The sequence below is a fragment of the Pocillopora verrucosa genome, chromosome 1 (assembly GCF_036669915.1).
Source record: "Pocillopora verrucosa isolate sample1 chromosome 1, ASM3666991v2, whole genome shotgun sequence".
In the NCBI taxonomy this organism is placed as follows: Eukaryota; Metazoa; Cnidaria; class Anthozoa; order Scleractinia; family Pocilloporidae; genus Pocillopora; species Pocillopora verrucosa.
The window spans coordinates 23,454,597-23,477,990 of NC_089312.1; the positions used below are offsets into that span (position 1 = coordinate 23,454,597).

Below are 23,394 nucleotides of genomic sequence, written 5' to 3' on the forward strand. Positions count from 1 at the left end.
AAACCGCTGTCATGCATAACCTCTATATTGTCTCTTTCTCGTTTTCCTGTGGTTAAAGTGTACTTCCGCGCTTAGGATCTTAGTGATATTTAAAGTTGGAATCTCGACGAAATGAATTCTTAGCCCAAGTTACCTCGCCTTTATAGAGAAGCCATGAACGTTATAAAGCTTCACGTGACGACTGAAGTAGAAAAACGTCGGTGTACTGAACTCCTGTCACCGGGTTTCTCGCGTGATTGACCGTGCCAGCTGGGATGCCTTCAGTATATACTTATAATACAATGTGAGATCAAGAAGCCGTAAGTTACAATGGTTAGCCTGTGGACCTTAATTAAACCGAACCTTCCCCCGTCTCCAACCCCAGAAAAGGGTGCGAGCAGACTCTCAATCAGTGAAGTCTGCGAAAGTCGAGCCGGCCCTTTCTCAGTCTTCGAGGGGTTTGGCAGCTTGCAAGATGCTGGTGATTGAGGCGACAATGAAAGCGTGTTCGTAAGCTACCCTCAAAAGGAAAGAAACCAGCCACCGATTCCCTTAGTGATAACAGATATAGCTCGTGATTATGGCAATAGCTGCAATCGTCTAGGGGAAGAAAACCTTAGCAAAAATAGGATATCACTACCAGATATGAAGGTCCAGGACTGTGGAAAACCACTCTTTCCATATCATTAAAGGATCATGCCAGAAATAATCAACAAAACAGTTAAATCCAACCAGGGAAGTAACGCGCTTAACCTCTTCCTAAAGCTTAATTAAAGACCCTAGATGGCTGCAGGCACGAAATGAATAGTTGACAGGTAATCTGTATTCTTCGTCTTCCTACATCCTTTTTTAACCTTTGTTTACTCATTTGATATCGATATATTGTAATTGAATATTACTCTGAGGTTTTTCACAGCTGGTCGTTCCATTCCGCAGAGATCTCTAAATTGCCTCTTAACAGCAGTTCTTCCTTCCTTTTTAAAAATTAAAAAAAGAAAAATAAATGAGATAACGGAAACCAAATTGTATGGGCTCCCTGGGTGGTTGGGATAAGCTGTATAGTCCGTGACAAGATCGTTGCGCAATTGAAGTATGAATTTCATTTCTAGAAGGTGATTTTATGCCTGTCTCTACACGCGTGTATCCGCGCAACTTTGCGTGTTACGTGGTGGATTTGCTTTGTCGGACGAAAAACACTGGAAACTAGTTTAAAACGTAAATCCAACATGGCGGCTTGGATGAAGATGTAAACAAGAATGAGTTAATGATCTGTCAGTTTTTAGGCAAAAACAGGAGAATAATGAGGATTTTTAACATCACACGCCTTTAAGTTGATGTTGGATCTTGCTAAATGTTGTTTATATGGAAAAAACGACGTCCCATTGGTGTAAAATCTCGGAGATGGAGACCTCGTGCAGTCGTTGGGATGAACTGCTGGAGGTAAGGAATAACCTTCTTACAAACTGCTGGACGAGCATGTTGTTTCAATTTATGGAAAGACTCCCATTTAACCCATAAAATTCTAAAACAAAGTCGTAGTCCTAAAGGTAATCTATTGTTTTGCTATTGTTTTCCTCTTTCAAGTATATACTGAATTAATATGATATGTACAATGTCAACATAATGAAGAATGGACGTAAGAAAAAAAATTCCAAATCGTACTCAATTTATTTCTACTTCATGTCTGGGGCGGATCTAGGATTCGTCTGGCATGAGGAGTGGGTGGTCGGGAGAGGGGGGGAAGGATCTTCTCCAGGAGAGATCTTGGGAAATGGGATTTCCAATGCCCAGAGCCAAGAACAAATTAATGCACGAAACGTGAGTTTTGAAAATAATTCACAGTGGCAAATTAACATCATCAACTCAGTTAAAATTTTTTGTTATGATCTCACACTGAATTGCAGCACTACAGTTTCTTTAGAAACTTACCTCCTTTATCTATCTAATATGATACTTATTTAAGTATGTGACAGTAAGAGAATGAACATAAATTTAATACTCACAATATTTCTATCCTCACCATGCCAAAGGTTCACCTTAATTAACAAAACACGTACCAAAAGAACCCAACTGATTTAGGGCAGATTAAAGATAGAGGCTTCACTCAAGAAAATTTTATCCGCATAATGTATCTATCCGTATAAAGGTTCAGCATCCCCCCTTTCTTCCCCAGTTACCCCCTGGGCATTGGAACTTTTAAAGATTTTTCTTTCCTTTCAATTCTTGCCCGGGGGCAAAAATTGTGTTCAAATGTCTCCTTTTTTTTTTCGTGAAAGGTTAAATCAGGGACCTTGACATTCTATGCATTGACCAGACTTTAAAACTAGACCTTTTTAGACCTTTTCCTGTGGTTCATTGCCTCTTGAAAGTGAATTATTTACCTTAAGCACCTTCATATTTGTAATGGTAATTGAACTGAGTCGAGTGCAATGATTTTGAGTGCAATTTGGGATAAATCAGCACAAGTAACTTTTTTAAAGGCCAACCAAATTGCAGGCAAGTGCAGTTTGTATTCTTTGAAAAAATTATGAGTGCTGATTTATCCCAAACTGCACAAGAAAAATCATGCAATTACTAAGTTATAATTATACAAGCAAAATATGCCTTTGTTTCCATTTTTGGCTGTTTTGATTTTTTGTCATGGCTCACCAGTTCACTGAGCTGTTTGCCTTTCCCTGTTGCAGGAGTTTTTGGGCTTTCCCCTCAAGAACTTGCTTCAAATTTTCAAAACCTCTCTCAAGAATAATTCAGTGCTTGTATTCTTTCTCAGACGACAGCAGTAACCATTACTTGAAAACTTTTACTCTCATAATCTTCCCCATCTTTCATACATACTGTTACATAAAACTCCTTTAGGATTTTATAAGGGTCTCCAGTTCATACTTTCATATCTGTTTTTGGAGGCCAGACTTTTAGCCTGTTGTTTTACCTTTGTTAGGTATTTTGAATTTAGCATTCTCCCTCAAATTCTGAATTAAGACATTTTTACTTTCTCTTTACCTGTTCACCATTTTTTTTTTAGGTGTTTTGGTGACTTACCTGTCAATTAATTTAATTTCAACTTCCTGCACTTGATTTCAACTTTCTGCTCAGTTTGGGGCTAATTTACATGTTCTCACCCAATGAACATGCTGAAAACTTTGCAAATATGTGATTTCAAAATCAAATGAGTCAGCACACCACAACTTTGCCTTTGAACTCACACAAAATTGCAGGACACAAAGTTTAATTACCATTTCATTACATCCATTTTAAGATTGCAAAATTCAGTCACTCAGATACAGGATTTTTTAGTCTTTACAAATGTTCTGTTGATCCAAGTGGTGAGCTGGTTTGTAGAAAGTTGCAAAAGTTGTTTTTCATTTTACTGCAATTTGATTACTTTCTTTTAACAAGCAATTGGTTGTTGTATTTAAGTAAAGCTTCCTTGATGGTGGGGAAAAAGATACAATTTAGAGCAATGGCGTGCTTGGTGAATAAATCACACCAGTGAGAGCCAATCGGATTATTTGGATCATCAGTGATTTCAAAATGGAGTGGATGTGAACTAAGTTCAATTTTCTGTCAAGATAGTGATTGAAGACCTACAGTTTATATGTACATGTATCCACTTTCAAATAGCATTTTGTAATGGAGCAATAAAAGATGTGCCTTAAACAAATGGAGCTATGGTAAACTAAAAATGTTGCGGAATCAATTGAGTCAATTTCAAGTGATCAAGTTCATAGCATAAGGTACCAAATGTTTTGAATGTTTTCATTCAGACAGAAAAGGACTAGATCTGTGATAACCCCATCGCAGGCAACTGAAAATTGTTTCAACTGAGACAACATATCTTTTAAACTAAGCAATCTTATTGAAGATCATGACATTTGACTTACTGGTTGTTCCTATATTAAGTAATGATTATACAAAACATATAATTTATGATTAAAATTCCTATAGACATATATAACTCCTTTGAGCAAATAATGAAGACAACTTAATAAAATATATCAACAAAGAGTTATTGCTCTTTTTTAAAAATTGAAATCTTAATTTTTTTTATTTGATTGGCATCAAGCATTTTGCTGAAATAAGGATGAAATTTTGCTCTGAGACATATTCTGTTTCACTGAATGTATCAATCATCAAATAAAACTCATATGCAAACAAAATGAGAATAAACTTGACAGAGTAACTGTAGATAAGACTTGTATGCTTTTGATTTATTTTTCAATTTTTTCGCAAAGTTGTTTGAAGGAAGATTTTTGATTGTTGAGTTATATTGGGGGTTTCAAACCTCAAAATTCAAAGTTAAATATGGCAGTCCATCACAAGCAGATGTTAGGCATGGTTGTGTTTTTTGATTGTGAGATAATTTAGATAAATACAAAGTAAATCATGATTTAAGTTTAGAGAAAGATGTATGAACCAAATCAATAGTCAAAACACCATATGTTTGTATAATTCAACCAAGATCAATCGCAGGCCTTCACCATTACACTCAGCAGCCAATTTCAGGCATAGGTAAAAAAATGATTTAAAAAGTGCTCTTGTTTACATTGCATTGTTGGGGCAAGGATAGCTAATTATCAAACCAATCTTAAATAAAGAGAGGGAGGACTCAGAAAACAGGAAGTTACAATTGAGAATAGCTTAATATGCAGGTAATTTAAACTATTTCTACCATTCAAAGGCATCTCCTCAAAAAGGCACATGCATATCTGTACATTAAGTAGTTCACACTAATTTCAGCCAGGTGCTGTAAAGCATTGTTATTGAAAGAAGAATTTGCCTTTTACTTACAACAATTGTCAAGTTTGAAGTTGATGAATATTGTATGCTTAATGTTAATGAATGTTCAAGCAGGTTGTTGGTTACTAGAGTCATCACCTTGCTTCATGATTTTCAGTTGAGAAGGACAACAAACAAGGAATTCACATGTACAACTTTTCCCTTATTTTGCTTCTTCAAAGTTAAGAATTTGAATGCAAATTCTGGTTATAGATCAAAGCATCAATTAAGTGTCATACTGTTCCTTGTCTCTGAGGATTTTATTCTCCTTTTCAAACAACAACAGACAGTGTGGAATCTCTGGAGAGAGACCACAGATATTGCAGGAAGTCAATTTTAATATTACATGAACAACAAAAATAGACTGAATATGTGAACAATTCGAAAATTTGTGGTACACACTTACATCGGCATGAAGATGAAAATGTTTACATCTTGATATAGGCATTACATGTGCAGACCATTAATCCTAGAATGAGCGCCTCCCCTGATAACCACTCCCCCTCCATCAGCCCAAAAAAATTTCAAAAGGCTCCCCTCCTAAACCAAGCTCCTCCCTTCCCTTTTTTCCACGTCTGTAGAAGAGTAATGAGACTACAAAGAAAGTTCACATCTGATACTCACATTTTCAAATATGACATGAGCGATAAAAATCACTTGCGCTCCCACACTTGCACCAATTTATAATTATGTTAAGTGTGGAAAGTATTAAAAAAAACCACAATTTTACTCCCACAGGCAATCCGTTGCTTTTACCATAATATTATTTCTTTTCTTCAGGGAACGGTTTGCATAACAAAGTATGTGGTTATATGGGAAGCTAGCCAAAAATCACACGTGTATAATATCTGTTCTGCATAATTTTTGGGGGAAAGCACTGCAGCATGGGTATTCTAGAAGTTCGCAGTATGCTTTTGACTCGAATGTAGCTTAATTGTTATTTGTAATTGTCTAGCAAAAAATAATGTTTGGAAGCTTAACCGTAGAGTGTCGTAAGTGCTTATCGCAAGTTCTCACGTTTGTCTCTTGTATGGGACACCCGGAATTTCTTTCTAAGAACAGGTCTAGTACATGCACTTATAAAAATTGTAGTTAACCTCGGGTAAATTAGTTATACCACTTGTGATACTTGGTGAACGAATTCCTTCAAATAATGCAGCAAGCCTTTTTTAACAAGCGGGGTCTTTCGCGTTTACAGAGACGCGGCAAGAGTAAGGAAGGTTGAGCAGTCATCAGTGGAGCTTCTCTTCATGTAGGGTCAAAGTCCTCAAATATTTTTTTATTTTTTTATTTGTGGCATCGAACCCTTGTCGACTGTCGTTGTTTTCCTACTGAAAGTTTCCAGTATCGTTCATTATCCCGTTGAATGCTGACATGAGAGTTTGGAAGGGGTGGGGGGGGGGGGGTAACGAATTGTAGGCTCGTGACGGTTTAAATTTTCCCGTCAATAACCCATTTTTAGAAGCTAAGTTTTATTCAAATCCCATAATTTTCTTCAATTGTGTGTCCTGGTCTTAGCGGTTATCATCATGATAATCTTCTAGCAGATAGGTGGCCTCATTATATATCCATTATAAGTGTACGTGCCTTTATCCGAAAAGTTTCAAAATAAAGGTCGGTGTTTATTTGCTTGCAACGTAGTTCCTCGTAATTGTTGGAGATTGAAGTACTGTATGATACGGGTAATCTGACATTCCATGGGAAAAGAAAAACATACCGACTTTACGGGCTGTTCAAGTAAGCTGGTTTTAGGTGATTAAAATATGCAGGGAATCTTTTTTAGCAGTTCAAGTTCATCTGAATTTAAGGGACTATATTTTTCCCATTACAACGATGATTGTCTCTCTCTGATGAACTTTACAGAGATTCGAATCAGCCTACTGCTAGTCATCCCCCCATCGATGTGAAATTTCAACAAAGGTGGCCGAAGAGCTCTCCGATTCATGATTTTCGGTAGGAAAACTGATTTGAATTGCAAATAATTTTGACACATTAATATTCATAATATGAGATTGGTCTTGCACGTGGAGAGACCTTACTAGTTGTAAGAAATGTCAGCGTATTTTTCAGGTTCTCAGGGGCCAGGAAAAGCCTTGTTCCAACCCAAATACCTTGGATATCGTCTGTAAAGGCGTGAGATTGTTTCTTAGAGGTTACTGAAGCAAGTGGTTTGAATTCGAAGACGAAGAAGGCTAAGTATGATGGATGTCATTTAAGTCACGACTCTTTTCAAGGTAAACAACGTACAAATATGTATTTATACGTTTTTTGTATAGAAATGCAGTGTATGTGTTTCAGGTTGTTGCTCTAGTATAATTTATGGTATGAGTTTAATGAAAAAAGGAAAAGCATGTTATACAAAGTTCAGTGTGAGACAATTTTTCTGTAGTAGCCGCCATGACAGTTCTTGATGAACCACGTGACTTTTAGGGCAACAATAGGAAATACGTACTTAATTCATGATGAACTGATCGCCTAATGACTCACTTATCTTTACTTTTATACTTATTATTCTGTACACAGTTTCTATTATATTGGTATTTTAAAGTTAAATTTGTTTCAACGCGCTGTTATTTTCCCTACTTCCAATCTCCACTAGAAAAGAGAATGCTAAGTCGTCTGAAATGATAGAATTCGTATCCGTTTTTAGGTCTTGTGATCATGGTAATGGTACATTGAAATTGTTCATCGAAAATGCGATGATGACTCCGATTGAGTCTTTCAATCCCGACATTGATCCTCATCAATCACCCAAAAAGCACTTACCATAATATAAGTATGTACGTTTTTACAATACAAATTTCTGCTTTTTCTCTCATCAGTAACAACGTTGGGCAAAAGATGAGGTTATCACTAGATCAAGAAATTCAAGCGAGGAAAGGAAACAAGACAACTTCCAAAAATGTGAGTTATTTGCTTGTTTGATTGTTTTTATCGTCTGTAATATACGCTTTAACCTGGATTTAACAAATGTCTGAAATTCAAAAACCACCAGGAGTAAAAAATTTAGGAAAAACTACAAACAGAGAAATGATTTCGACTGTTTTCTTTAATGTTTATTCCGGTGAATATATCTTTGATCAAGGTGATTTTCAGTCGTTTACAGCACTTTTAAGTTGATAAATCAATTACCACTTTTGATGATAAAATACTGTAGTCACAAAACAAATCTGGTAATTGTTTAGCACTTGAAGCTGAAACCGGCCTAATTCAATTCGTCTCAAAGTCGATACTTTCTTACCTCTGTCTACAGTTTCTCTAAGATCGCTGAATAGTTTGAGTTTTTCTTTTCAAAATTTGATCTTTTGTACTTCATTCGATAAAAACCTTGAAGTGTGATTGTCTAATGCTATAGAATTGGTATTTCGCAATAGTTTTTTTCCCCAAATTCTATTTTAAACCCCTGATAAGTTTGATAGGTTTTTTTTTGACAAACTTAGGAATTTTTTACCTCGTTCGATAAAACCTTTGAAGTTTAAGTGTCAAGTGGTCAGCCCTTGGCGCTAAAACCAAATTCAAATAGGATGCTCCAAAAGAGGATATTTTTTTCGCCGATACAGGGCGTGAAATTAACTTTTTTTTCTGATAGCCACTTGGCTCTAAATTCTTCAAAGTAGTAGCCAATTTAAAAAAAGTTGGTCGCCATTTTCAAAGACAAACAAAATCTTTCTTTACGTTGTCAGCATTCTAGATAGACCTTCCAAAATTAAGTTAGGGAAAAGATCTTTAACGTGCTACAAAGTGGACACTAGGATGGATGATAAACAACGTTCAGGCTCATCTAAATCCAAGATGGCGTCTAGTTATCGATCGAGATGCATGTGCTACGTTTTGGAAACAAACTTAACAAGGAAGTTTGCCGCGGATTTATCTTTGCAAATCTTTTTAATTCACTATATCTCTTGGTAAGGTTATGATGAAACGTTGTAGTCGCCAATTTGGCGACTAACTTTCAGGATTTGGTCGCCTAAGTGAAAAATTTAGTCGCATTGGCGCCTGTATTAGGCGCAATTTCACGCCCTGCCGATAGTCATTTAATGTTTTCGTGAAAGCGAAAATCCAAAAGCCGTAGTGTTGATTAGACTTATTGCGTTTTCGATGTGGCTTTTATTCAAGGGAAGCGTCTATTTTTAAAACCTATTTGATGAAACACTGAGTTCAGTTAGAGCAAATCACATTTTAAATATTTTGTGACCAGATATTTTTTTTTAATTCCACCGTTTTCCTTTTTTAGTGTATATTTTTTTCCAAGGATAGTGAAGTTTACCATGTTGTGCCACACTTGATATTTTCTTTTCATTAATTTTCAAATGAGAGCTGCATTCTTCTATTCAAGGGCAAAATTGTTTATTGCGATTAGGTTTGGTGGTGGCGCCTATGTCGTGGTTTGATTTTATCCTTGGTTCAAATTTTACTTTCTTTTGTTTTTGGGTATTGTAATGTAAGGTAATGATTTTGAATCAAAGGAAAATAAAATTTGAACCAGGGATATAATTGAACCACAGAACCTATTCACCGTGAACTGTGAACTGAAACTGTAAACTGTATCCTTTCACCTTGATCAGCTTTCGGTAGCCTGATATTGAATTGCGTTATCCAGCGACGGTTTGACAAAATAAATGTCATTTTATTGTCATTGAATTTTCACGTTCAGCGATTTGCATTTATAGGCTTGCGAAAATTATGGGATTCTTTGACCTTTGGTATGATGATTCTGTTATCTTTTTTTCATCCCAAGTGTGAGTAAAAGCACAATTGCATGTCACTTGAAATATTTACACAGACGAAAGAAGTGAATGGAAATATAATGATATAACTCATTTCTTACTACTATGAATCACATTCCTGCGTGATGATCTTAGAGGAATTGCAAGCGAACATTTAAATATGTTGCTTGAATGCAAGTGTTCACTCAGATAGAAAATACTCAATCTTCCAATACCTGAAAAAAATTATTAGAAAGGCAAGATTGTAACTTAATTTCAATACTTTTGAGAACGTAATAAATTTATCGAGAAATCCAGATTACGTCCACGTTCCTTTATAGAGCGACTTAGTCCTATAGGATTTAATAACAGATTTATTCTCGTTTTACATCGCGAAATAGTTTTAACGTTGGTTCATCTATTAACGACTCAAACTCAAAAATCGCGGCTTGAAAACAAGGTGTAAGGTCTGTTGTATTTGTTGATGTATCGTTTCATTCAATTTTCACGCAGATTGACTGATGCACGAATCAAACAAGAAAGGCTGTTACACAAAGACAAGATTTATTCAGAGGTATAAAACAGGTGCAGCCCATTGCCACCCCGAATACCGCCAACAAGAGCCAAGAGACATTTAAAAAAATCGACGACTTGAAGCCAAGCGTAAGCAAATGTTATTTTGCCATTTTATTGAAACCCAAAATTTTTTGCCAACGTAATGCTCATGGCCACGGGCTGTTTAATACTTTTATTTTTTCCCGCCAAAAAACTTAGAAAAATACGTGTGCCTATACTACGCATGCGCCATTTTTTTTTTTATTTAGTCTGTAAGTAAGATCTGTTCAAATATGGCGAATTTTCCCGCCAAAAGACTTATAAAAATACGGCGCCCAAAGTACGCATGCGCCAATTTTTTTTTTTTTTTTTTCTAAGTTTTATTTTTCAAGTAAAGTTTAGGTAATAAACTTCATCTTTATTTCCTTGTTGTCTTCATTTTCTGTATTATCATCTACTATAAGTTGATAAAGAGATCAGTTTTATTGTGTTTCACTCAAATACCACAAAGCATTTATTTGCTTGTTTAAATTCTCTTTAATAATCAGTTAAATTAATAAATAGGATGTAACGAAAAAGTTTTGTTATATATACTAAGACTTTTGGCGGGAAAATTTGGGCCGATTTGCACAGAGTTTCCCCTGGCAACATTTTCGGCAAAAATTTTAACAAGACTTCATAACAAATTTCCCACCAAGTAAACATTAAACAGCACCTCGTGCAAAAAAAATTGAAAAGTAAAGGTCAATTTATCCTCTCTTGGAAAATAAATAGTAAAAGGTCTAGAACGTTTCGTTTCTTTCAAAAGATATTCTGACTCGACTATGTTTATCCCTTAGCGGTTTTTTTTTTTTTTGCACGAGATGATGTGTGTATGTTTTAAACAAAAAAAAGCATCATGGCAAGCTATAGAGAGCGCTGGAGCCCAATCAGAAAAATTAAAGATTTCAAAATTTTGATGATTCGTAACTTCAATTTTTAAACCGATTTGTTGAAGTCCATAGCTTGCCACGATGTTTTCGTAGAGAAATTGATCTTTAGAGCCACCAGTTTTCGAATGTGACACTGGACACAGGCTGTAAAAGGACCAACAAGGTTTATCCAAAATGTTGAACTAGATTTCCGAAGTAATTTGAAAAAAAAATTGTATAATAACGGTTGGAGCACATCCTTCAAATTTGAATCGCCGGCAATAGCTCATACACTCCACGATTAGGCTCAAAATTTCTTAACTCAATTCGCGAAGCACTTTGAGAAATTATACTTTGAGCAATCTCTTTGAATTTGATTGTAGCCGTGAGGGCTTAGACAAAATACAATTAGGCCCGAAGTTTCTCATACCAAATTCGAAAAGTAATGTGACAAATGAAATGGTATTATAAATTTATTTTAGCCACAAGCGCCAAGACATACGATATAAACTGAATTTTAAGACGAAACCAAAAGTGTTTGATCTTTTTTCTGTGTTCCTGTGTTACACCGAGTGAGTGCCCATAAGATCTTTCTACCATTTCAAATAAGGTGTAAATAAATTAACTACTAAACTATTTTAAAACCGAATGCCTGGTCTGAAGAGCAGAAGATGATTCTTTATTTCAAGTGCAACTTAATTTGCAAGTTTAACTTGATGACCTAACAGTTCCTTTGAAGAACCAATTGTATGTAGACCAGTTAAAATTCAATACGAATTTTAAACATTACTAGCTTTTCAACGCAAGGACGCTTTAACTTCGTGAATTTTGGTTCGCACTTTGGTTTGTTAAAATCAACGTGCATTCTGCACAAATTTCAGTATCATTATAAGAATATATACCTTCATTTGGCCCTAATTTCTTAAATTTCCAAGTTATTTTTCTACAATATGTCAAGACATTCAACAAGAAAACAGAACATAACTCATTTGGATGACAAACTGTTGAATTATTCAATTTTGATTCATTTACATTTGATTCGCAAGTTTTCGGAAAAAAGGTGCCTTACCAAAATTTCACACCGTTGTGCAAAAATAACATCAAGATTCCTCTGGGAATACCAGGAGACTCTAATGCTCCATCATAGAAATTACCACTTGCCGTTAAAATTTTTTAATTCTTGTGTACTAGCCAAAAGCTGCGTCGATTTTAGTTTAAACCGGCTTTAAATGATTTGCCTAGTGATTTTCTTTCGTCTTCTCCAGCGCATAAAATCTACTAGAAATGTAGAACTCTTGTTTTTGCAAAATTTTTGCCGGTTTATATATTAACAATCGGTTTTCAGAAAAAGCTCTTGACCAGGCATTCGAGTCTTAGACGTAACTTCTGCACTAGACGTGCTCAATTGATTGCACAAAGGAGTGGATACAAGATATTATGTGGCACTATTTCCTACATGAATGACATACAAATGCAACTTTTTAGAACGAATTAAAGTTCTTAAATTTAGTTCATGTAGAGAATGAATGTGCGGTTAAAAATTATCGTTGTTAGCCGATGTTTGTCGAAATTAGTTGACTGGCCTGAGCTGAGTCAAATGAAGAGTGATTATGGGTCAATTAGTACAGCTTTCGTTCGTAAAAGTGTGAACTCGGTCAACTCGGGTAAAATAATAGCTGTCAGACTAAATTGGCGTTGGTCAGTTGATCAATCGATAAGGTTGGTTTATTCCATTGGTTACTTTGTGGGATTTTAAGTCGTTTGTAAGGTGCTGGCAGTTGTCATCTGTAGGAGTCTTTTTAAGCTAGTTAACAAGCTTGATTATCAAGGTCAGTCGTTGAAAATAGGGGAATAAAGGTTTTGACATCGAGCAACATGCCAGTCAATAGTGTGGTTTGTGAGTCAGCGCTGTTCATCAATACGATTTTTGAAATGAAAAAAAACAGCTGGGATGAATTCAACTCTTCAAAAAGATTTAGTTTGAAATTCTAGAAGTCTTTTGTTAGAGTGCCACCTTAACAAATGTCCCCTTTGTGCAACATCAACTGAGGTATACTTATGATACAAACTGTTAAGCAAACGAAAATTGAGCGATTGGTAGTTCAAAATCAAAGATTTCAGTTGCAGCTTTCTGTAGCCAGGTATAAATAAATTTCCAGATGTTACTTTGGTTATTTCGATAAAATGAAATCGTCCGAGATAATTTGCTCAAGTTGTCGCCAGTAGTTTAATTTAATCATACTATCCCTCAGGGTCTACAAAACAATCCCTATCCAAAAATAGTGCCTAATTGAAAACTATTCACTTACCAAGTATCCAGTTCTATCCATTCCCTGACTCTAAATGAAAGAATGAAGTCTTCGTACGATAATAAGACGAGGAGAGCCACTATTTTTGCTACTTTTACTCAATAATTTCAAAATTCTTATCTTTGCAGTATCCAATACTAATTCAGTCATCCTAGTGTATCCTTTTGACCAGAATCTTTGTCCTTCTATCCTTTTGACAACTTTGCTTCTCCTGAAAATATGAATAATGAATATAATCAGGGAATGCTTATCGTCACAGGACGAAGTCGCTTAATCTCGAGACCTTAAAATTTAAGTTCCATAGTTTCTCCGCACTAAAGCACAATTATAGAGGAAAGGAAAAACAACAAAACTTTTCGAAATATAACGTTGAATGAAGCAAAGTTATTTAGTGTCTTGGGTTATTTATGCTGAATAGTTTTCACATATCCACATGGCCATCTTCAACTTCAAAATTTCCTCCCTGAAATCTTTTTTTCCTTGATTCACCAAAAGATAGCCATGAATTTCTCTAGAAATATTTTACAATCATAGTTACTGCTTTCTCGAAGCAAACACCCTAATTCAATCGGACTTCGAATCGAAGAGCCGCTCAGACGAAGCAATCGACTTGTGTTTAGTTGTTTCAACGAGATACGACAAATTTAGGTCTCTGAAAGAATTTGAAACAATATTTTCATAAAGAAATACTCACTTAGTTTTGTTAGTAAATCCAGAGTGCTTCTGACTATCTTTTGTAATGGCCCAAAGTCGTTTGCTTTTCAGAGTGTAACTCTATGTTTCTACTTCGAAAGTTTCGTCTACACTCTTCCACGTGCACGGACAGCGTGGTTTACTGAAAACTCTACAATTCCTGATGAATATGGATCAGCACCTTCAGCCAATGATTGACTGATGCGTCACTGATCTGGTGCAAAAGAACGCGAGGCTTTGTGTGAGATTAATTTGCATGCAAGAAGTAGGGAAAAAATTATCATTAATCGCACTGTAGAGAGTATTCTAAAGTATTGCGCGAAACTATGGCGAAAATAATTGATTGCTTTGTTTTTAGAAAAAAGTATGGAATTTTACAGAAATCCTTTCCTTATTTCAAAAGAATAAAAAACTGACAAGAAAATCGAAAAAGAAACATCATAGTATATGATGATGATGAGAAAACCGAAAAAGAAACAAAAATGACAAGATTCCCCGCGCCAGGGTTTGAACCCTGACCACGGACCGCAACATGGTGCAGTCAGATGCTCTACCCACTGAGCTGCAGGGAACTTGTCAACATTTCAGGCTGAATTTTAAAGTCATGTTTTAGGTGTCCTACGCACTGCAAAGATCAAGCCTAGAAACATATGCGCTGTTCCACAGGACGAAAAGAATCTCCCTTGCAATGAAGAAGAAACTCTTTCCACGTAGATTTGCTGGTTCTATGAAGGATTACCTATTTTCCTTTATTAGAGAGTCTCAATAGGGTTAACCAATAGTTGTAAAATGGCCAAAAAGCTAGTCCCTAGGCGTAAAAATTGACAAATATTAACCATTAGTCGTTAAAAAAAAGTTAACCGTGGAAAAAAAAACTATCTGGTGACCACAAAGGAAAGTTATTAACCGTCAACCGTAAATTGGCAAAAAATTTTAACCTTTAGCTGTAAAAGCCATCATCCTAGTATTGAGACCCCTTGTTATATAAATAATTTTTGTTCTGATGCATCTCATCAACTTCACATGTTGAGAAAAAACATGCAGTCTATCCGATGATAAATAATATTTGTATCAGTATGTGAGGACATTAAAGACGTGTTATCAACAAGAAGAAAAATATGATGAGAAAACCAAAAAAGAAACAAAAATGACAAGATTCCCCGCGCCAGGGTTTGAACCCTGACCACGGACCGCAACATGGTGCAGTCAGATGCTCTACCCACTGAGCTGCGGGGAACTTGTCAACAACTCTGGCTCAATTTTAAACCCATGTTTTAGGTGTTCTACGTGTTACAAAGACCAAGCCTAGAAACACACGTACTATTCCATTAGACGAAAAGAATCTCCTTTTCATTAGTTTGCAACTGACCTAAATTAGTAAGAAGAAACCCTCTACACTTAAACTCGCCGTTTCTATGAAGGATCACCTATTTTCCTTTATTAGAGAGTCTCAATGGGGTTAACTGATAGTTGTAAAACGGCCAAAAAAGTAGGCGTTAGGCGAAAAAAATTGACAAATTTTAACCGTAAGTTTTAAAAAAAAAGTTAATCATTAAAAAAATACTTTCAGGTGACCACAAGGAGAGATATTAACCGTTGGCCGTAAAAGCAATTACCTTATTGAGACTCTTTTATGAATGAGTAATTGATATAAAGGATTACCTATTTTCCTTTATTAGATAGTCTCAATGGGGTTAACCGATGATTGTGAAACGGCCATAAAGCTAGCCACTAGGTGTAAAAATTGACAAATTTTAACCGTTATACGGAAAAAAAGGTTACTCGTTAAAAAAAACTTTCTGTTGAGAAAACCAAAAAAGAAACAAAAATGACAAAATTCCCCGCGCCAGGATTTGAACCCTGACCACGGACCGCAACATGGGGCAGTCAGATGTTCTACCCACTGAGCTGCGGGGAATTTGTCAACTTATAAATCTGAATTTTTAAACTCATCTTTTAAGAGTCCTATGTACTGCAAAGATCAAGACTGAAAACACGCGCTATTCCATTGGACTAAAATTTAGATTTTCTATCTCTTTGAAGGATCACCTATTTTCTCAGTTATAAGAGAGTCTCAATGGGGTTAACTGATAGTTAAAAAACGGCCAAAAAGTAGGCGTTAGACGTAAAAATTGACAAATTTCAACCATAAGTCTTTAAAAAAAAGTTAACCATAAAAAAATATTTTTTTAGGTGACCACATAGGAGAGATACTGACCGTTAGCCGTAAAAGCTATCACCCCATTGAGAACCTTTTATATGAATGAATAATTTTTGTTTTGATGTATCACATCTTAAGGAAAAGCGTGCAATCTACCTGTTGGTAAAGGATATGTGCATTAGCAAATGAGGACATAGAAAACGTTTTATCAGCTAGGAGAAAAAAATTTGATGACAAAACCGAAAAAGAAGCAAAAATGACAAGATTCCCCGCGCCAGAGTTTGAACCCTGACCACGGACCGCAACATGGTGCAGTCAGATGCTCTACCCACTGAGCTGCGGGGAACTTGTCAACTACGCATATGGAATTTTAAAGTCCTGTTTTAGGCGTCTTACGCACTGCAAAGATCAAGCTTGGAAACACACGTGCTATTCCATTGGACGAAGAGAATTTTCTTTGCAATGGTTTGCTATTGATCCAAATAGTGAGAAGAAACTGTTTCCACTTAGATTTGCAATTTTTATGAAGGTTTACCTATCTTCCTTGATAAGAGAGTCTCAATGGGGTTATCCGATAGTTGTAAAACAGCAAAACGTTATGCGTTAGGCGTAAAAATTGACAAATTTGAACCCTAAGTCTAAAAAAAAATTAACAATATAAAAAAATTATTTAAGATGACCACAAAGGAGAAATATTAACCGTTAGCCGTAAAAAATATCACCCCGTTGAGACCCTCCTATATGAATGAGTAATTTTTGTTCTGATGCATCACATCTTGAGAAAAAGCATGCAATCTACTCGTTGATAAATGATATGTGCATCAGTATGTGAGGACATCAAAGACGGATTATCAGCCGGAAGAAAAAATATGATGAGAAAACCGAAAAAGAAACAAAAGTGACAAGATTCCCCGCGCCAGGGTTCGAACCCTGACCACGGACCGCAACATGGCGCGGTCAAATGCTCTACCCACTGAGCTGCGTGGAACTTGTCAACATCGCAGGCTGAATTTTAAAGTCATGTTTTAGGTGTCCTACGCACTGCAAAGATCAAACCTTGAAACATATGCGCTATTCCATAGGACGAAAAGAATCTCCTTTGCAATGGTTTGCAATTGATCCAATTAGTAAGAAGAAACCCTCCCCTCTTACACTTGCTGTTTCTTATAAGAAGCACCTGTCACCTTTTATTCTCTAAAAAAATTTGTGTACCAATGCATTACCTCTATTCTACTTCTTGAGCAAGAGAGTATAATCTATTCGATGATAAAAGATATGTGTCTCAGTATATGACGACATCAAAGACATATTATCGACAAGAAGAAAAATATGATGGCAAAACCAAATGAGGAACAAAAATGACAAGATTCCCCGCGCCAGGATTTGAACCCTGACCACGGACTGCAACATGGTGCAGTCAAATGCTCTACCCACTGAGCTGCGGGGAACTTGTCAACATCTCAGGCTCAATTTAAACTCATGTTTTAGGCTTTCTATGCACTGCAAAGATCAAGCCAAGAAATACAAGTGCTATTTCATTGGACGAAAAGAATCTCCTTTGCTATGGTTTGCAATTGACCTAATTAGTAAGAAGAAACCCTCTCCACTTACATTTGTAATTTCTATGAAGGATTACCTATTTTCTTTTATTAGAGAATCTCAATGGGGTTAACCGATAGTTGTAAAACGGCCAAAGAAGTCAGCGTTAGGCGTAAAAACTGACAAATTTTAACCGTAAGTCTTTAAAAAACATATAGGAGAGACCACATAGGAGAGATATTAACCATAAGCCGTAAAAGCTATCACCCCACTGAGACCCTCTTATATGAATGAGTAATTTTTGTTCCGATGCATCACATCTTAAGCAAAAGCGTGCAATCTACTCGTTGGTAAAGGATATGTGCATCAGCACATGAGGACATTGAAAACATTTTATCAGCTAGGAAAAAAATGTGATGAGAAAACCAAATGAAAAAATTCCCCGCGCCAGGGTTTGAACTCTGACCACGGACCGCAACATGGTGCAGTCAGATACTCTACCCACTGAGCAGCGGCGAACTTGTCAACAACGCAGTCTGAATTTTAAAGTCATGTTTTAGGTGTCCTATGCACTGCAAAGTTCAAGCCTTGAAACGTATGCGCTATTCCAGAGAATGAAAAAGATCTCCTTTGCAATGGTTTGCAATTGACTCAGTAGGTAAGAAGAAACTCTTTCCACTTAGATTTGCTGATTTTATGAAGGATTACCTATTATCCTTTATTAGAGAGTCTAAATAGGGTTAACCGATAGTTGTAAATTGGCTAAAAAGCTAATCTCTAGGTGTAAAAATTGACAAATTGTAAACGTCAGTAGTTAAAAAAAAACTGTTAAAAAAAAGACATTTCTGGTGACCGCAATGGAAAGTTATTAATCGTCAACTGTAAATTGGCCAAAATTTCAATCGTTAGCTGTAAAAGCCACCATCCCATTGAGACCCTCTCATAGGTATATACCGTAAAATTCCGGTTATAAGTCCCCCCCCCCCTCGGCTCATAAGCCCCCCCTCACGGTTATAGGCCCATCTACTTGGAAACAAAAATATTTATCCAGTTATAATAGAACCCCCCCGAATATTAGCCCCCTCTAGTTTTCTTTGTTTTCCTAATATTAAGTCACTCTTGCAGAACCCTGTACTACTTCGAACACAAAATTTGTAGTTGTATACTGAAGGCAAACTGACTGCATCATACAGGCGAGGTCGTCTGACCAAGTGGAAGGGTAGAGCGTGGCGGGAAGTGAGTGAGAACAAAGATGCCATCGTAAGAAGATTCAAGAAATGCGGAATTTCTCTGGATCTCAGTGGATGGGAAAATAATAAAATTAACATCGAAGGGATTCCCGATTACAAGATGCCCTCACTTAATGAATCGAAGTCCTTGAAGATGATGTAGAGTTTCATCTTGAGAGTGATGACTCAGACAAAGACGTTTACGATGATGATGGCGATGAGTTCGTAGCATAAAGTCAGATCACTCGGTAAACTAAGATGATGTCAAATTAACTGAAAGAATTAAATGCAGGAAGCCCCGCCGCCGTGAACTGGACATTATAATTTTTAACTTCCGGTTTGTTGCGTTCCGGTTACGTTCACGTTGTTAATTTTGATTTTGTTCCTAAAATAGAATTACATTCGATATATAATGAGGCTTGAAAGTTTAATCAAAAATTAGTAAAAGTATTTCCATCAACACTGCTGTGGCTCATTTCGAAAGGTTTTTTTTTTTATTCCGCCACCGCGGATATAAGCCCCTCCGTTTATAAGCCCACCCAATAAACCCCTTACGAAGTTGTATAAGCCCTGGGCTTGTAACCGAAATTTTACCGTATTTTTGTTCTGATGCATCACATCAACTTCACATCTTGAGCAAAAGCGGGCAATCTATTCGATGATAAATAATATGTGTATCAGTATATGAGTACATTAAAGACGTATTATCGGCTGGGAGAAAAAATATGACGAGAAAACCAAAAATCACAAGATTTCTCACGCCAGGGTTCGAACCCTGACCACGGACCGCTGCGGTGCGGTCAGAAGTTCTACCCACTGTGCTGCGGGAACTTTTCCTTTTGATCAATACTACGAAATGTGCTTATTCTATTTGGGTTAAGTTCCAACCCCGTCAATGGACCAAACTCTTTTCTAACCAAGCACTTATTTTGTTACAATTTGAACGAGAGCTGTTCATTAGGAGATAGAGCTAAGAACATGAGTGCTTTTAGTAAAGTTAAATTATTGATAGATCTCTTTCCTCTGACACTTTATCAACATTTTGCAAGCCAAATCAATTAATTTAACATTTTTGTTCTTCTTTTAGAATTTTCGGTCGTAACCCAATGAGACAGAAAAATGAACAGTAATCAGTATAAAGAATTCAAATATATATATATATATATATATATATATATATATGACGTCGAGAGCGTCGGGGCACATTTTTAGGAAGTTCTTCTTTCCCCTGGATACAATTTGAAATGAAATAAATTTTATTTATTGGCCGATGAAAATACTACTTCTCAATTTTAGAGATCCTTGTCGAAAGAAGTCTGGCATAATCCTGAAACTGCGCGACTCATCGTCGGGGCTATAAATTTTGCGAATTTTGCCAAAGAATCTCTACAGAGACGTTCGGAAATTCTTTGGATTCGTCGTTACGCGCTCCATGAGCCATCATTAGTGTCACTATAGGAAGTTTTCCTCATAAATTATGACCCACCTAATAACGAAAATTTCAACGCCTTATCAACTGCTGTTGACTTAGTTACTCATTAAGATACTCTCCTAAAAGTCAATTAATTGCACCCCAAAAGTACTTAATTCTTATTTTGGGTAAACAAAAACTCAAGGTTTAATTAACACTCGATTTTTAATGGTACAAGAACCTTTTAAGGCACTTTTTTATGAGTGTTTAGTATGACCGTTAATCCGAAAACAGGTGGATAAAGAAAGAAGCCAATGAGAACTGAAAGAATTAAACGTATCTGGCTAAGAGATGAATTACCGTTACAATTAAAATTCAGCTGGTACGTGCCCGATTGAATAAACTGTTCTTCCAAATCTGAAGATTTTTAGCGATAGTCCTAGCTGAGAAAATCCGTTTCTATTGACAACGAATAAGGCAGACGTCCTTCATCTGGTATATTTTAGGATATCTTACTTTTTATTACCATTTTTCCGACCATTATCGGCGATAGAACGGTTAGACTTACTGAGAGCAATGTGTTTATAACAACGCAGATAAGACTGGTGTATAGGATACATTTATATACCGATTTGCCTAAGGTAATTTTTCCAAATTTCCTATGTTTTTTTGTTTTCCTACCCCAAGGCATAAAATATACCTGCTGAGTAGGAATTGATGTTACAGCTTTATTCAAAGCAAACATTTTTCATTTTGTAAACGACAACTTATCTCACAAAAACCTTCCCTGTGTTTTTGTCGAATACTGTTAGGATCGTTAAGTTTGAAACCATAGTTTCGATATGATAAAGAAAGTTGCTACTCAGATAAGGGTTGTCGAGAAAAAACCTTCCAGAGATGATAAAAATTTTTCTTAATTTATATTGGTGGTGCATTTATCATACAGTTTGTATCTAATTTACATATCGCGGAGGTTTGAATTGCAAAAGAGTTCTATAGCCTGAAACAATTAACATTTCGTCTGCTCATAATGAGCTTAATCTCTTCCAGTTTTAAGTTTTATATTAAGCAATTTTTCCTGCATGTTGGTGTGCACTGTATAATCTTGTTCTCGTCAGCGGAATATCAAGCAGGGAAATGCTATAGGTCAGGATTTAACTAATTTGTTATCTGTCGATGTCGTTAAAGGCAATTAGAAAAAGAAAAATTACAGGGATCGAAGGCAAACACAGAGGAAAATATCGTGTAAGTTACTAACTTCATTTTATAAACTACCACGGTATGAATACACAGAAACCAGTTAGAGAAATTACACGAGCCTATAGAATTTTTCGCCGATTATGTTCTTGTGTTCGTTTTCTAGGTGGTACCGCTCCTTCAAATGGAAAACACGACAAAGGAAAATATAGTCAATATCTCTACCAGCCCTCGATCGAACTTTGACGTCGATCCTTTGCTCGTTGCACAGTTAGTAAGCTTTGCAGTCATCGTTCCTTTAAATGTTTTGGGAAATGTTTTAATTTGCTGGATTGAACTATCGAGGAAAGTAGTCAGAAGCAGCAGCCTTTTCATACTAAATCTTGCCATCAGTGATTTAGCGGTGGGCCTCCTAAGTATTCCACTCGACATCACCGAGATCCTCTCAGACCAGTGGCCCTTCTACGGTTTCGTGTGCAAATTAGTCTACCCTTTCCAAACCGTTCTTATGGCTGTGTCCGTCATCACACTACTTTGTATGGCTATTGAACGTTACAGAGCAGTTGTTACACCTTTTAAGTGTAAGCCAACGAGCCGATTTATTATTAAAGTCATTGTCGTTGCATGGGCAATGAGCTTTCTACTGGTTACCCCGTATACCCTAATTTTGAAAATGAAGAATGGCAAGTGTGTAGAAGATTGGCCAAGTCGAGATCACGTCAGGATCTACACCGTCAGTGTTTTCTCGGTGCTGTACCTTTTACCACTAACGCTCATCACCATCTTCTACACAAGAATTGGTCTGTATGTGCAGATGGAGGCCCAGAGGTGGAAATCAATGGTAAGATGTTATGGTACTTCCATACGTCAGGTGCGGGAAATCGCACAATCGCGGCACAGACAGAATACGAAACTTATAGCAGCATTTATAGCTGCAGTGATGGTGTTTGCAGTATGTCAGTTACCCACCCACGTCATTTGGCTGTGGCATGACTTCGACACTAAAAGCGAAGGGGAACACTTAGATGTTGTGATGCCATTCTGCCACATTCTAACATATTTAAATAGTGCCATTGATCCATTTATCTTTGGAAGCCTTAATGCTCAGTTGTTACGAAAGAAAGTAAGATCAATGTTTAACTTTCAATGTTCGAAAAAACACAGCATCAGTTGTATCGCCTCAGGTAATAGTAAATACAGTAAAGGATGGAAAGAGTCATCATCGAGTGCTGAGACTGAGATGCAAAGACTGGAGAACGACATAAAGGAGACCAATGTTTAGTGTAAGAGGTTAGTAGTTCCCCCTTTTTATGAATGCTAATCAATCTTCACTTGTAATCAGCATGTACCTGTTGGCTAAAAGCGGTTGCAGAGGGGAAAAAACCGCGAAGACGGCAATACTTTTTAAGCTACTCCGGAATATTGTGTTACCTCCATTGTGGAAGGACTTTGAAGAACTGAAAAGTTCTAACTCAACTATTTCTTAAATAAAGGCATCATCTTCAGGCTTCGACGGGATTTAACCCTGAGGCAAAATGAGCGCACGTGCATATATCGAGGCAAGATAGCGGCGTTTTTAAAATTCCCATTACTTGTTTTAGTTTCCCAGGGATGAACCCAAACCAAAACAGGTATCTGTCACATATCTCACTAAACGAAAAAAGGTGTTTTGGTAATAGCTGTGAATTTAGCGACTGAAGTTGAATATCCGTAACATAGCTATGAAGTTCGTAGAATCTATTGGCGGTTTAGCGCTTCTTGTCATCACCTTCGTAGTAGACAAACCTCAGGAAGAAAAATTTTTGTTATCATAGTCGCGGCGGAAAAACTCGAGTCAGCTTATGTTTGAGGAAAAATGATTGTAGCCCTAAACGCTCAAATGGTTCGAGTGGCGCAGTATACGCACTCGTTTTGCCGCTGTCATTATT

At 36.5% G+C, this 23,394-nt stretch overlaps 1 protein-coding gene and 1 long non-coding RNA gene across 3 annotated transcripts; both read left to right on the forward strand.

The window, feature by feature from the left end:
- The first annotated feature begins 84 nt into the window (after window positions 1-84).
- Window positions 85-10,753, forward strand: LOC131796773 (uncharacterized). Of its 2 annotated transcripts, XR_010718414.1 has the most exons (7): window positions 85-794; window positions 1,089-1,419; window positions 5,954-6,007; window positions 6,619-6,708; window positions 6,826-6,989; window positions 7,578-7,659; window positions 9,975-10,753. It is a non-coding gene; the product is annotated as an uncharacterized lncRNA (long non-coding RNA). The 2 variants fall into 2 exon arrangements; XR_010718413.1 differs by lacking the exon at window positions 5,954-6,007 and having other exon boundaries at window positions 86-794.
- A 10,794-nt stretch (window positions 10,754-21,547) lies between these two features.
- Window positions 21,548-23,003, forward strand: LOC131796734 (neuropeptide FF receptor 2-like). The gene has a single exon (XM_059114334.2). The coding sequence runs from the start codon at window positions 21,651-21,653 to the stop codon at window positions 22,746-22,748; it is 1,098 nt and encodes a 365-aa protein (XP_058970317.2). The 5' UTR covers window positions 21,548-21,650; the 3' UTR covers window positions 22,749-23,003.
- Window positions 23,004-23,394: the final 391 nt, after the last annotated feature.

What these genes read in the sequence shown, in the direction of transcription:
- LOC131796734 (XM_059114334.2), top strand. Translation starts at nt 21,651, where the DNA reads ATGGAAAACACGACAAAGGAAAATATAGTCAATATCTCTACCAGCCCT.